This window comes from Uloborus diversus, chromosome 8 (genome assembly GCF_026930045.1).
Source record: "Uloborus diversus isolate 005 chromosome 8, Udiv.v.3.1, whole genome shotgun sequence".
NCBI lineage: Eukaryota > Metazoa > Arthropoda > Arachnida > Araneae > Uloboridae > Uloborus > Uloborus diversus.
The window spans coordinates 66,067,560-66,079,533 of record NC_072738.1 but is presented as its reverse complement, the minus strand read 5'-3'; the positions used below and the strand labels follow the sequence as shown (position 1 = coordinate 66,079,533).

Sequence of the window (11,974 nt, the reverse complement as noted above, 5' to 3'; positions counted from 1 at the left end):
ATATATATATATATATATATATATAAAAAGAAGACCCCCCCCCCCCTACGAAAGTCGAGTCTAGCTACGCCTCTGGACAGAACTGTGATATTAGGCATAACTTTAGCAGACACTCTCGAAAAATCTAAAGCTGTTTGGACTGTTTCTCATTTGGCCATAACCTCCGCACGCACTCGTGCTTTTGTTGACCCACCAATACCATCGACAACTCCTTTGCCATGAGAAGTGGCAGTATATTTCCAGCTTATGTTATGAAATTTTCCTTGGAATTTTAAATTTAGTTCTTGTAGTAAATATGCCATGTACCGATTCTTAAATTCACTTGATGGGCCATCAGTCCAAATTATTAATTTTTATCTATTATTAGCTGAAATTACATTTAGGTGGTTGGTTAAAAACACTGCAACAGTGTTTTTACTTTTATCATTAGTGTCTGATACAATAAGAAAACACAGGGTATTTTGTGCATCAAACAATGCTGCAGTAAACAAAGTAACAGAGCTCCGACGCCATAATGCTGACAGCACCTCTCCTTGTCACTCACACCCATAATTCATAGCAAAAATCTGATTGAAGAACTAAACCATGCTTTTTATCGTTCTCGAATGCCGATGTTTGGATTTGCTAATTGCGAACATGTTCTTCAAATTGTGGAAGAGCAGTTTTAATATCATTCAGTATCACTCTAAGGATAAATTAAATGTTGCCAGATCTGGAAAATTATTTGTTATTCAACTGTAAGTACAATTCTTAATATATTTTCTAAACATAGCAATTTTAAATTTAATTTTAATTGACTTTACTTTCATTATGTACAATGCCACATACATGATGTCACATACATGATAGCTTGTATCTCTGTAAACTAATCTTCTGAAAAATTTATAAAAATTTATTTGACATAATGTAATCAATTGTGCTTTGCATAGAGTAAAAAAAAAAATTTGCTTTACAAATAACATACTTATAAGAATAAGAACAAGTCTTTATCATGTATGTGACATAAAAATTTGATGTCTTCCATGGACATTGATTTAGCCAAAATCAATTCATTGAATGTTAATTTTTAAAGTGTTATTTAATATGTAACAACATGCTAATATAAGTTTACAGTATTAAAAAGATAAAAAATAATCATTATTAAGTTTAATTATTTTTTAAAGATGAAAGTTGAATACCTGAAATATGATCATTTTAAAGAAACCAAATTTGAAGCACTCACTTTAAGGCTTAAATATTTTTGTACATAAGTAAAAACAACACCATTGGAAAGAGCATGTTTTTGACATACAAAAATGATTGTTACTCATTTTAAAAAAATAAGAAAATTTTCTTCGCTCTGGTTTTATTTTTCGTGGAACGGCCCGTTAGATAAATTACACAAAATCAAGGGGGAAAATAATTTTTCGTCATATGAAGGTTCTCGAGATATCGAAGGTATACTGAATGTATTTTTCTGCAAAGGTGACAAACATTTAATAAAGGTGCCAACTTTTTCTCGAGTTACAAAACTTTACAATGCTTAAAACTTTTGAATGGAAAACAGGAATAAAACTGGACACTACTGGTCGCATGGATCACGAAAATTTGTTTTCTGCTGATTAATTTTAAGACCTATTGAATGTAATTTCATTGAAGATAATAAATTGATTAGAAATAGCCTTGTCGAGAGTAAAGTACACTACTGGTTAGCTCGTTTGTATTTAATGCAATGAACAAAACAACAGACCATCAACATTGTTAAACCATCGTGAAAAAAAAATATATATAAAAACAAAGAAGTGTACTGAAATCGCTACATCATTCTGAAACTAGAAATCCACCAGAAAACAAGGAAGCATATACTGAATAACGTACACTGATGAAATTAATAGGCACCCACCTAACATCAGAAGTTCAACAAAGTAACAAATAAAAACGGCATGGATAATTGAAATTATACTTGCAAAAAATGTGAGGATATTCAGCACCTTAATGGAGTGATTAATTATAAGTAAAAACAATTATAACTACAACAGTTTAGACAATCTGGTACCAATCGGATTTCTTTTCTTTTTTTTACATTTTCGTCTAGCTGGAGTTTGGATGTTTGAAACAGCTTCTACTGCTTCTGGTTTCAGTAATGGATTTTAAGCACTCTAATCGCTATACCACGAAAATGTATCAAAAAATTTCCTCTACTGAAAAAATTTTGTTATTTAAATGATATCGATTTTGAAAAAGCTCCTTAATTCTATTTTCAATTTGTCCTTGATTTTTATTATGTGAAGTTGCTGAAATTGGCAATAGCTAGAATATCATGGGTGAAACATGGCTACTATTGCAGAGCAGACGGAAAAAATATCTTTAGGCAGTTATGCAAAAAAACATGTAAGATATGGAAGCATGGCAAAAGAAGGAATGAAAAGTGAAAAATATATTAAACATATGGTTCAACCAGGTGATACATTGCAAGGCCTTGCTTTAAAATATGGCGTAACGGTACTGTTCATTTATATTTATTTACGTTTTCGTTTTCCCCCGCCCAATTTATTTTTCCTAATGATTTAGAATCGAAGCTTTGTTTTCGTAGGAATCGAATTGATCTTTTCCCTCTTCGATTGTTTCTTTGTATTTTTCTTTGTTATTTTTTACTGCTTTAAAATACCGCCATTGAGTGTTTTAAAAAAATAACAAATGATCATTATTTTTGTTAAGGGTTATTTCTGAAAATGATATCTATCACTTTAATTGTAGTTTTTGCTCAAGCTTAGTTGTGGTGGGAGAATAACCGTGGTGTACATAAAAAAAAGGACTACTGCTGTAAATTCTTTGAAATCCCTGCAATGAACATTGTTTTCTCAAATTTTGTTCAAATGTATTTTCAAAACCATAGACGTTCACCAGTACTATTGGTGTATGGTTGCTTGAAGCTTTCGCCTCGCCTTTATCAATATATAGCTTTTTAAAAACCTTAAATTTTCATTTGTTTAACTTTGTCACATTATTCCAAGAAGTCACTACTAGGTCTGAGTATTGAAAATATGAACCTAATCCTGAGTACAGTACCCACTCTCTTAATCACTCTCTTTACTACCTTTTTTTACTACCTGCTTAGCCCTTATAAGGTAGACATCAGATTGTACTTGAACACATTTTGATTTTGATGTGGCATTCATGATGGAAACAAACAGGTAATGATAACTTTTCAAATTGAATTTCTGTACAAAAGCCTTTTCAGAAAATTGAATCTGATTCAGTGAAACTGCCTCTCTTTTAGCTGATAGAACGCTATTGTTTTGGTTCAACATTCCCTTTCCTACATTATGTTACTGTCCTGTTTCAGAAAACCCTAGTGTTAAATGTTAATGGCTATTAATAGCCCGGTCAATTTAGACATAAAATTAATGATCAAATAACAAAAATTCCGGGAAAGCTAAATTTTTGTAGGGACCTTGGGTTTAGCATTACAAATAAAGTGCCAAAAGTCCCCATCGATCCCATGTGCGCTAAAAAAGTTATTCGGGGTCAAAGGTCAAAATTTTAGGTTTTTTGGAATTTTTCTCAAAAACGGTAAGTTTTATCAAAAATTACCGCAGACCAAAGTTATAGATCTCAAAATTCTCTATAAAAATGGTATTTATGATTTTTATCTCCAAGACCAAACCTTCCCAGATATTGCGTACTCTCAAAAGACAACCAGTCATTTACAGAATCCCCTCTACTTGCATGGCCTTGAATAACATCTGACTATTCTAGTCCGTGTAGCATCGTTCACGTACCCAAAGGGGCCGGACCTACTAAGGGCATGGGCGCACCCCTCAAAATCGCAGAGCCCCCCTAAGAAGCAAGAGTCCCCCTCCAAAAACTGAGAAAAACACCCCTCAAAACACCCCCCTTTTAAATGTTTTTTGAGCTCTCAAACTGTAACCATATTTCATACAATAAAACATAGTTTGGCTGGCGAGTCGCATTATTATCTTGACTTCTGACAATGTTTGGCCTTAGTGATACATTGTGAGTAAGATTTCTGGATTCTAATCTAACTCTAAGAAATCCATCTCTCTTGATTAGACAACAAACTGTGTTTGACGCTTCTTCGTCTAATTTTGCGCATCGTCTCACTGCTTTAGTATAACGTGAGGTATTGGAAATCATATAATTCAGTAGTTACGCCCTCAAGCACCATTTCTTTTAAAGTTTTATCTGATATTCCTTTTTTAAGAAGATGATCCGAGTTTCCCCACTTCTGCTTATCAAAGAACTCAAGTTGAAATCTGAAATTGTAAATTTTCGCTATACAATCGAATTTTTTAAACTTACCATCCTACTATGTTTGGATTATCAGCTCTTGTTCTGCAAACTGGTTACTTTGAGAATCTAAAAAATATAGCACTAGGCATTGCGGATGACCATCATCAGAGAACTTGTTTCAAGACGGATTACGACGATCAGTTCGAAGACGGACAATGAATATGTATAATTCCAGATTTCAATTTTGAAGCAGAGAGACTGCTATGAGCTCATCGATAAGCAGAACTGGTAAAACTCGGCAGCTCCCTCTTTCAAAAAGGGGACTTCCGATAAAACTTTGAAAGAAATTGCTTGGTGGCGTACCTACTGAGTAGTATGGTTTTCAAAACTTCACGTCATACTAAAGCAGCGAGACGATAGGTAAAATAAGAAAAAGAAGTGTCAGGTACTCAAAACCTCACATGTCATACTAATGCAGTGAGACGATAGGTAAAATAAGAAAAATAAATGTCAGATGCAGTTTTCTGCCTAACCAAAAGGGATGGATTTATTCGAGTCAGATTAGAATCTAGAAATATTAAGCTACAATACCATCAAGCCACAATTTCAATCAAGACTGAAAATTATGAGAAGTAAAATAGTTCAACTAAGATGCCAAATTTATGTTTTATTGTAATCAATGTGGTTACAGTTTGAGGGCTCAAAACCCATTAAAATTTCTTTAGCAACGTCTTTTGTTTCAAAGGGTGACTGATGTGGGCTGTTGCAAGCCACATTATTTTAAAATTTTTATACTTATCCTTTGTTCTTTATCATAGGTAAATTTGACATTTTGAGCCAAAGTTATCTGCTAAGTGGAGAATAAAACATTTTTTTTACTAGATAAGAAATGCTTTTATTACTTTTTTTTTCGTATCTATGTAAGAATTCATTAATATGAAAGCAAACCTTTACAAATCATAACTTCTTATATTTTTTCTCTAAATACGGAGCAACACGATGTTATTCAGCTCTGACTATATTGGTCAAATTCAAGACTCAACGCATGTGTGGAACTTTAAAATACAGTTTATTATTAAAATGATCTTATGCAATGTGTAATCTACACAAAAAGCCTGCTCTTAAGAGCGATAACATCAATTTTCTCAAATTTTGATATTTGATGAAATTATTATAACTTTTTCCAGTTTTTATGCATTTATGGTCAACTTCGAGGCGCGAGCGACACCTCAAGATATTTTTTGCGGTCGAAATCCTTTTGTTAAATCAAATGTCTCTACAAAAGGCAACTTTTCCGGGCTATTACTTGGCGTTTAATAGATTTTGATTTTTTTCAGTCCACCCTAATGAGCATGGCCTGTACTTCAAAAGTAAGTCCACCTCGAACAAGAGCGGGATTAAGTGAATCTGAATCCAGCTTTTGTTGTAAAAAACACTGCTTATTTTGTGGCGAGGAAGTGGATGAAGAGGCTGAGAAGAACAAAACGCAGAATTATCGCAGAAAATTTTATAAAGTTTCCACACTTACATTCAAAGAATCCCTTTTAAAATTAGCTAAAGATCGTTCTGAGGCTTGTCAAAAGCTGCCCTTGCACGTTTTAATTTTGAGTATGATTTAGTCGCTGCTTTATGAATTTTTCTTTGATTATTCTGCGTTTTCTTCTTCTCAGCCTCCTCATCCGCTTTACAGCCACAAATAAGCAGTGTTTTTAAAAACAAAAGCTGGATTCAAATTCACTTAATCGCGCTACAGTACGAGGAGGACTTACTTTTGAAGTACTCTAGTCTCTTCATCCTCACGTTGCTGCAAAGATTAAATTTTTCCGGGTGTATGATTTTTTGCAATCCACGCGAATTGTAACGGACTTTTGACTTCTTAAATAATCAGCATTCTTATAACTTCTCCCGAGACTTGCATCGATTAAAGTTGGCATTCCACAACAACTCAACACAACAGTTTCACTTTCAGTTAAAAGTTTATTGCAAATAAAGCGAAATTGTGACATTTTTCTTAAATATTGATCAGCACAAGCAACAGTAGACGCTTGTGATAAATACGTTTATTCACTCGAACTGCAAGTTAAACTGTAAAAGAAGCAGGTACGTCAGGGGTGCCCTCCCCCCCTAGGAAGGGTCATGGCCTAGACTGCGCCATCGAAATTTTTAGGGGGATTGTTTTGAGGGGTATTTTTTATTTCGGGGGAGGCATGCTTTTTGGGGGATTTCCACGAAAATGAGGGGGGGGGGGTGCGCCTTTGCTCTTAGTGGGTTGGGCACCTCTGGGTACGTGAACGATGCCACACGGACTAGAATAGCCAGATGTTATTCAAGGCCACGCGAGTAAAGGGGATTCTGTAAATGACTGGCTGTCTTTTGAGAGTACGCAATGTCTGGGAAGGTTTGGTCATGGAGAAAAAAATCATAAGGACCATTTTTATAGAGAATTTTGAGATCTACAACTTTGGTCTGCGGTACTTTTCGATAAAACTTACCGTTTTTGAGAAAAATCCAAAAAAACCTAAAATTTTGACCTTTGACCCCAAATAACTTTTTTAGCGCACATGGGATCGATGGGGACTTTTGGCACTTTATTTGTAATGCTAAACCCAAGGTCTCTACAAAAATTTAGCTTTCCCGGAATTTTTGTTATTTCAATTGTCTAAATTGACCGGACTATAAATCATTAAACTCTTGACTACCATACTGTCCTTGCACATCCTAAAATGTTTCATTTTTTGAAGTAAACGTAACGCTGAATGCTTCAACCAAAAGTCATTGAATAGAGCTCATTTCATACTGATAAATTGATTCACACACAATTATTCAATATATATTAAGTGTGCCCACCCAGCCTAATGCATTCATCGAAAGGGTATTTTTGCCTGTGACCTATTTGTTCTTTAGCAAATAAGCAGTTCTAAATCGCAATTCTCATAGCAATATTGATTTTAAAGGTAAATTGTTTGAAATCATGTAAAGAATTTCATTCATACTTAAAATCAGCACCAAATACATTCGACCAAATTTGTACATTAAAAAATTACATCAATTCTTCTCTTTTAAGTGTCTATTTCTGTTTTTGTTTTGTTGTAAACTATGTAAAAACATCTTCTTTTTAAAAGTGCAAATGCATGAAATTGGTAAATTACCCCCTTTTTGAGGAAAAAAAATAAATGGTCACCTTAACCATGCCTCATATATCTAACAATTTTTCTTCTGTTAGATGGAACAATTGAAGCGAGCAAACAAGATGTGGACAACTGATAGCCTGTTTCTGCGTTCTTTCCTAAACATACCTGTAGACACAGAAGCTTTCACTGTTTCTTCCATTTCCTCTGCTTCTCAATCGCCGCAGCTCTCTCCTGTGAAACACTGCGAAAATGGCAACAACTTTATGAACTCTCATTCGTTGGACTTGTCTGCTCGGCTGAACTCTAGCATATGTGAGGACGGTGCCCATCCTGAGAGGGAGGAGAGTGCAGCCGATTTTTTGATACGTATTGACAGCCATATAGCCCAAACTAAAGACAAAGTCTTGAAGCTTCAAAACAAAGTAGTGTGAGTATTTATAACAGGCTCTGTTGGGGTAATTTGGGTATAAAAATAATCCATTTTGAATTTTCAAGTCCTGTCCTTTTTTTTTCTCGTACCAGCTTAACATTGTGATTTTCTAGAATAATTTTCTACAAATTTCATGTTATTTAATGAACTCATTTACATAAAAATAATAAGTAGTAAGTTTCACTATATCCACATTACGTAATGGATGGAGGAATTAGTTTAGTAATAGAGAGCAAAGCATGGCTTAGATAACCATCTTACTTAATTTTATCAAGCTTAGGTTGAATGTAGGTGTAATATCTAGAAACAATTATATAATATAAATCATAATTTTATGAGGATTAAGATAACTTTAAGGCTGAAAATAGCGCAAAATGGCAACCGTTTATTGACAAAAAGTAGCTTTTTGTGACAGAACATTTACAAAGTTGAAAACACACCTCAGAAATCTGTTCAATATCAATCCATTTAATGTCATTGTTGTCTGAGAAAATATACCTTGACATTTGCTTAAAAATTTAATGCAATAACATTATGAATTTTGAGGATCCTGAACAATTATTTGCCTCCAATACTCCTATATTTTCCCCCTCATTTTTTCTCATAGTGTACAGATACCTCATGATCCGCTATTATGACTTGTGGATGACCAAGCAATGTCATCATCATTTTTACTTCCTTTTACAAAGTAAAGGAAGTATTAAGATAAATACTTTGTGCTGAACAGTAAAGTAAGAAAAACAACGTTAAAAAAAGCACAAATTTGCCAATTACAGCAGACACATGTTTCGGCGTTACAGGGAATGCCTTTTTCAATGCAAAAAGGAGCTTATGGATGAAAAGACATCCGACAAAAGCCAAGAGCAGATAAGCATGCAGCTTAAAACATAAAAATAGCGGATTAGCCAAACACCAATGAGAAAATTATAAGCTGATCAAGAACCAATGGGTATGCAAGCAAAGGCCAAGAGATTTCTCTTTGGTACGAAACCCAGAAAGAAAGAATTCAATTGGACAAAGATTAAGCCGAAGCTTAAACAAAAAGAAAAGAAAATGTTGGCAACGGTGAACCGCAAGAAAAGAAAAGCTGAATGGAAGAAAAAAAAACGAAATAAAATAAACAGAAACAAAAATGTTCGAAAAAAGGAAAAATAAAGATAAATAGAAGAAAATTCGGGGGGGGGGGGGGGTGCTCTTGGCTTTTGTCGGATGTCTTTTCATCCATCACCTCATTACTTTTTGCATTGAAAAAGGCGTTCCCTGTAAAGCCGAAACACATGTCTGCTGTAATTGGCAAATTTGTGCTTTTTTTAACGTTTTTCTTACTTTAAAGGAAGTATTGTATTCGCGAAAAAATTTTCACCCAAAAATCGGCCTTAATTTCCATTTTGCTTGCTCTCCCGAATGAATATTGAGGGTTTTTTTTTCAACCTGATCACACGTGGATATATGCCTCAGAAAATATAGACTCCTGAAATATCCATTTTGACGATCCCAGAATTAATTACAACACCTTTTCTCGTGACGTCCGTTTGTATTTGCTTATGTATTTTGCATAATTCAAAAACAGTATGTCCTAGAAAGTTGAAATTTGGTACATAGACTCCTAGTGGGATCTAGTTGTGCACCTCCTGTTTTGGTTGCATTCAGATGTTCCAAAGGTGGTCTTTTGCACCTTTGGGGGGGGGGGGGAATCATTGTTAATTTCAATGCAAACTAAAGTGGTGTTATAATTTGGCAAACACTTGAGGACATAATGCCAAGCTTTTGGTCGCCAAGTTGGCAAAAACTTGGCCACAAATTTGGCGTTTTTTTTTTATTTTTTAAATTTTTAATCTGGTTTCATTTTGGCCACTATTGGCAATATTTAGAGAGCTAACCATTGAATCACATTAAAATGTCCAATATTGGGAAAATTAATCTGTATAAAACGTTTTTTTGCTTCAGTTCGCAGCAAACTTGGGGTAAAAATAAATATTTAAAGTGTGTATTTGCTTACTCCAAGGTACTATAATCATCATATTGGCGTAAAAGAAAGTCATGTGATGCACACATCAGCTCGTTTATTTTTGTGCTTTTGACTTTAAAGTCAGTTAATTTTATTTGTATAAATTAATTTTGCATTTTTAGAATGTGTTGCTCTAAATATACATTTATACATTTCGTTGTAGAATCTTAACTTCAACTAGCAAAACTACATAGATCACTCTTTCTGTGTGTTTAACATTTCCCAAGGGACTCCCGTCTTGTTAGTCACCAAGTGATAGGACCAGGGGGCCCTTGAGGGTGATGTGTGTGTGACACATTTTCTAACTCTTACAATATTGCTTTTACTATCAGCCCTGCTCAATCAAGTATCGTCGGTTCCGAAAAATATTATTCAATTAAGCGGGGTGTTTTCTATGTCCAGTAATATAGCAAAATTCAATGCTTTCTCATGCAGCAGAGACCCACTTATAGGAATGACATGGTCTTGATTTCGATACTGCTGGAACCACTTGAATAAAGCTGATTCTACTTCAGAAAAGGTGTACATCTTCATTTGTTTCAAATTCGGATTCATGGATTCGTACCACTTTTGGAGAATCTTTCTTTTTGATTGTTGAATTTCTTTCAATGTCATAAACAAGATTTTCTTTACTTTCCAAATCTAAGGTTTTTAGCTTTCGCTTAGACATCTTTAATAGTAAAGAAAACCCTTTCTCTCTCTCTCTCTCTCTCTCAGAAACTTACCAACAAATGATCAAACTAAAGATTGAAGGTGAACGCATCTTAACTGAGGTCAGCCTTTCAATAAAGGTACAATCAGTTGAGTTGGCAACTTGACAGTTTAAAAGTAGTCCAGCAACATGTCTAAGTGTAAACATTACAGTACAACAAGCTGTACTCATTTCTGCACATGTAACTCCTCTATCACACATTGACTCAACAGGTGTTCTCCTTGCTTTTAGAGGTCTAATGTGCAGGAATTGCAAGTGAAGGAGAATGAATTTTTCTCTCATAGTCACACTTGTTTCTTTTTTTTCCATTCTTCAGAAAGAAATTTTGAGTCATCTGTGAAAAATCTTCGAGTTAAAGAAAGTTAACTTCGAGATAGTGAGAATAATTAGCATGAAATTAAAGACAAGGGTATCGGGACTTGATAAAAACTCTTCAAGTTATAGTAATATTTGAGTTATCGCGAATTGACTGTATATATTCAAAGTAAGTATAAAAATTATAAAAAGTAACTTATAGCTTGAGGTATGAAACCTTTTCTTTGCCATCTTTTTCAGAAAAATTATTTTTTTGAAAAATTCTGTACTAGTTGATTTCTTGACCAGGTCCTTTGGGAACACTTTTCTAGTTCCTTTTTTTTCCTTCCTAGTCTACTGTGTTTTACATTTCATTTTTATTATCATCTGAAATGTGTATATTTCTTTGCGTTATTTAATTTAATTATTGACTGCACTATTTATTTTTATTTATTTATTTATTTATTTTTTGTTTTTTTGTAATGGCAATGACAAAGGAAATTATACAGAATAGAGGAAATGTTTTGATGGAATATATATTTTTTTCTTGTTTGTTGATGGATAAAAAGTATTTTTTTACATTTTTATGTTGATAACTTCTTACTAAACTTATTTAAATTTTTTCAGTAAAAATGTTTGCGAAAGTTGATCAATATTACTTGATTCTCTGAGGAAATTATTAGATTAAGTAATGATCTGTAACAATGTGTCTATGGGGAAATATTCGACTCCGGGAGGTTTCATTGGTATAAACGGAGTATTCAAAACCCAATTCAGTGAGGCTGACTGTACTCCAAAATTACAGTTTAGAATAAAATAAAAATTTGGCATTTCTATTTTACACCATGACTAATATAGTTAAGAAAAGTAATTGTGCGGCATATTATTTTACACTAAAAACTTAAATGACGGAAACATTACGTCTAAGCAAAGCATTAAGCAAATTCACATCTTATCTAAACATAATGTATTTCTAAATGTTTAAAATTTATTGAAATCAATAAAACCTCTCCTAACCTACACAAACCCCTGTCTTGCGGACACCCGTCTATTGTGGACAAATAATTTGTCCCTTTAGTATCTGCATTAGAGGGGTTTTACTCTATTTAGAGAACTTATCCTAATTTGAAAAGTAAGCTGAATGGGATTCATTAGTTCAGATTGCT

At 33.7% G+C, this 11,974-nt stretch overlaps 1 protein-coding gene across 1 annotated transcript in view; it reads left to right on the top strand.

Annotated features, from left to right (window-relative positions):
• The first annotated feature begins 2,385 nt into the window (after positions 1-2,385).
• Positions 2,386-11,974, top strand: part of LOC129228396 (lysM and putative peptidoglycan-binding domain-containing protein 2-like) — a 66,350-nt gene continuing 56,761 nt past the window's right edge. The window contains exons 1-2 of the mRNA XM_054863075.1: positions 2,386-2,481; positions 7,457-7,791. Of these exons, the coding sequence (XP_054719050.1) occupies positions 2,386-2,481; positions 7,457-7,791 (431 nt within the window). The remainder of the gene's footprint in view (positions 2,482-7,456; positions 7,792-11,974) is intronic.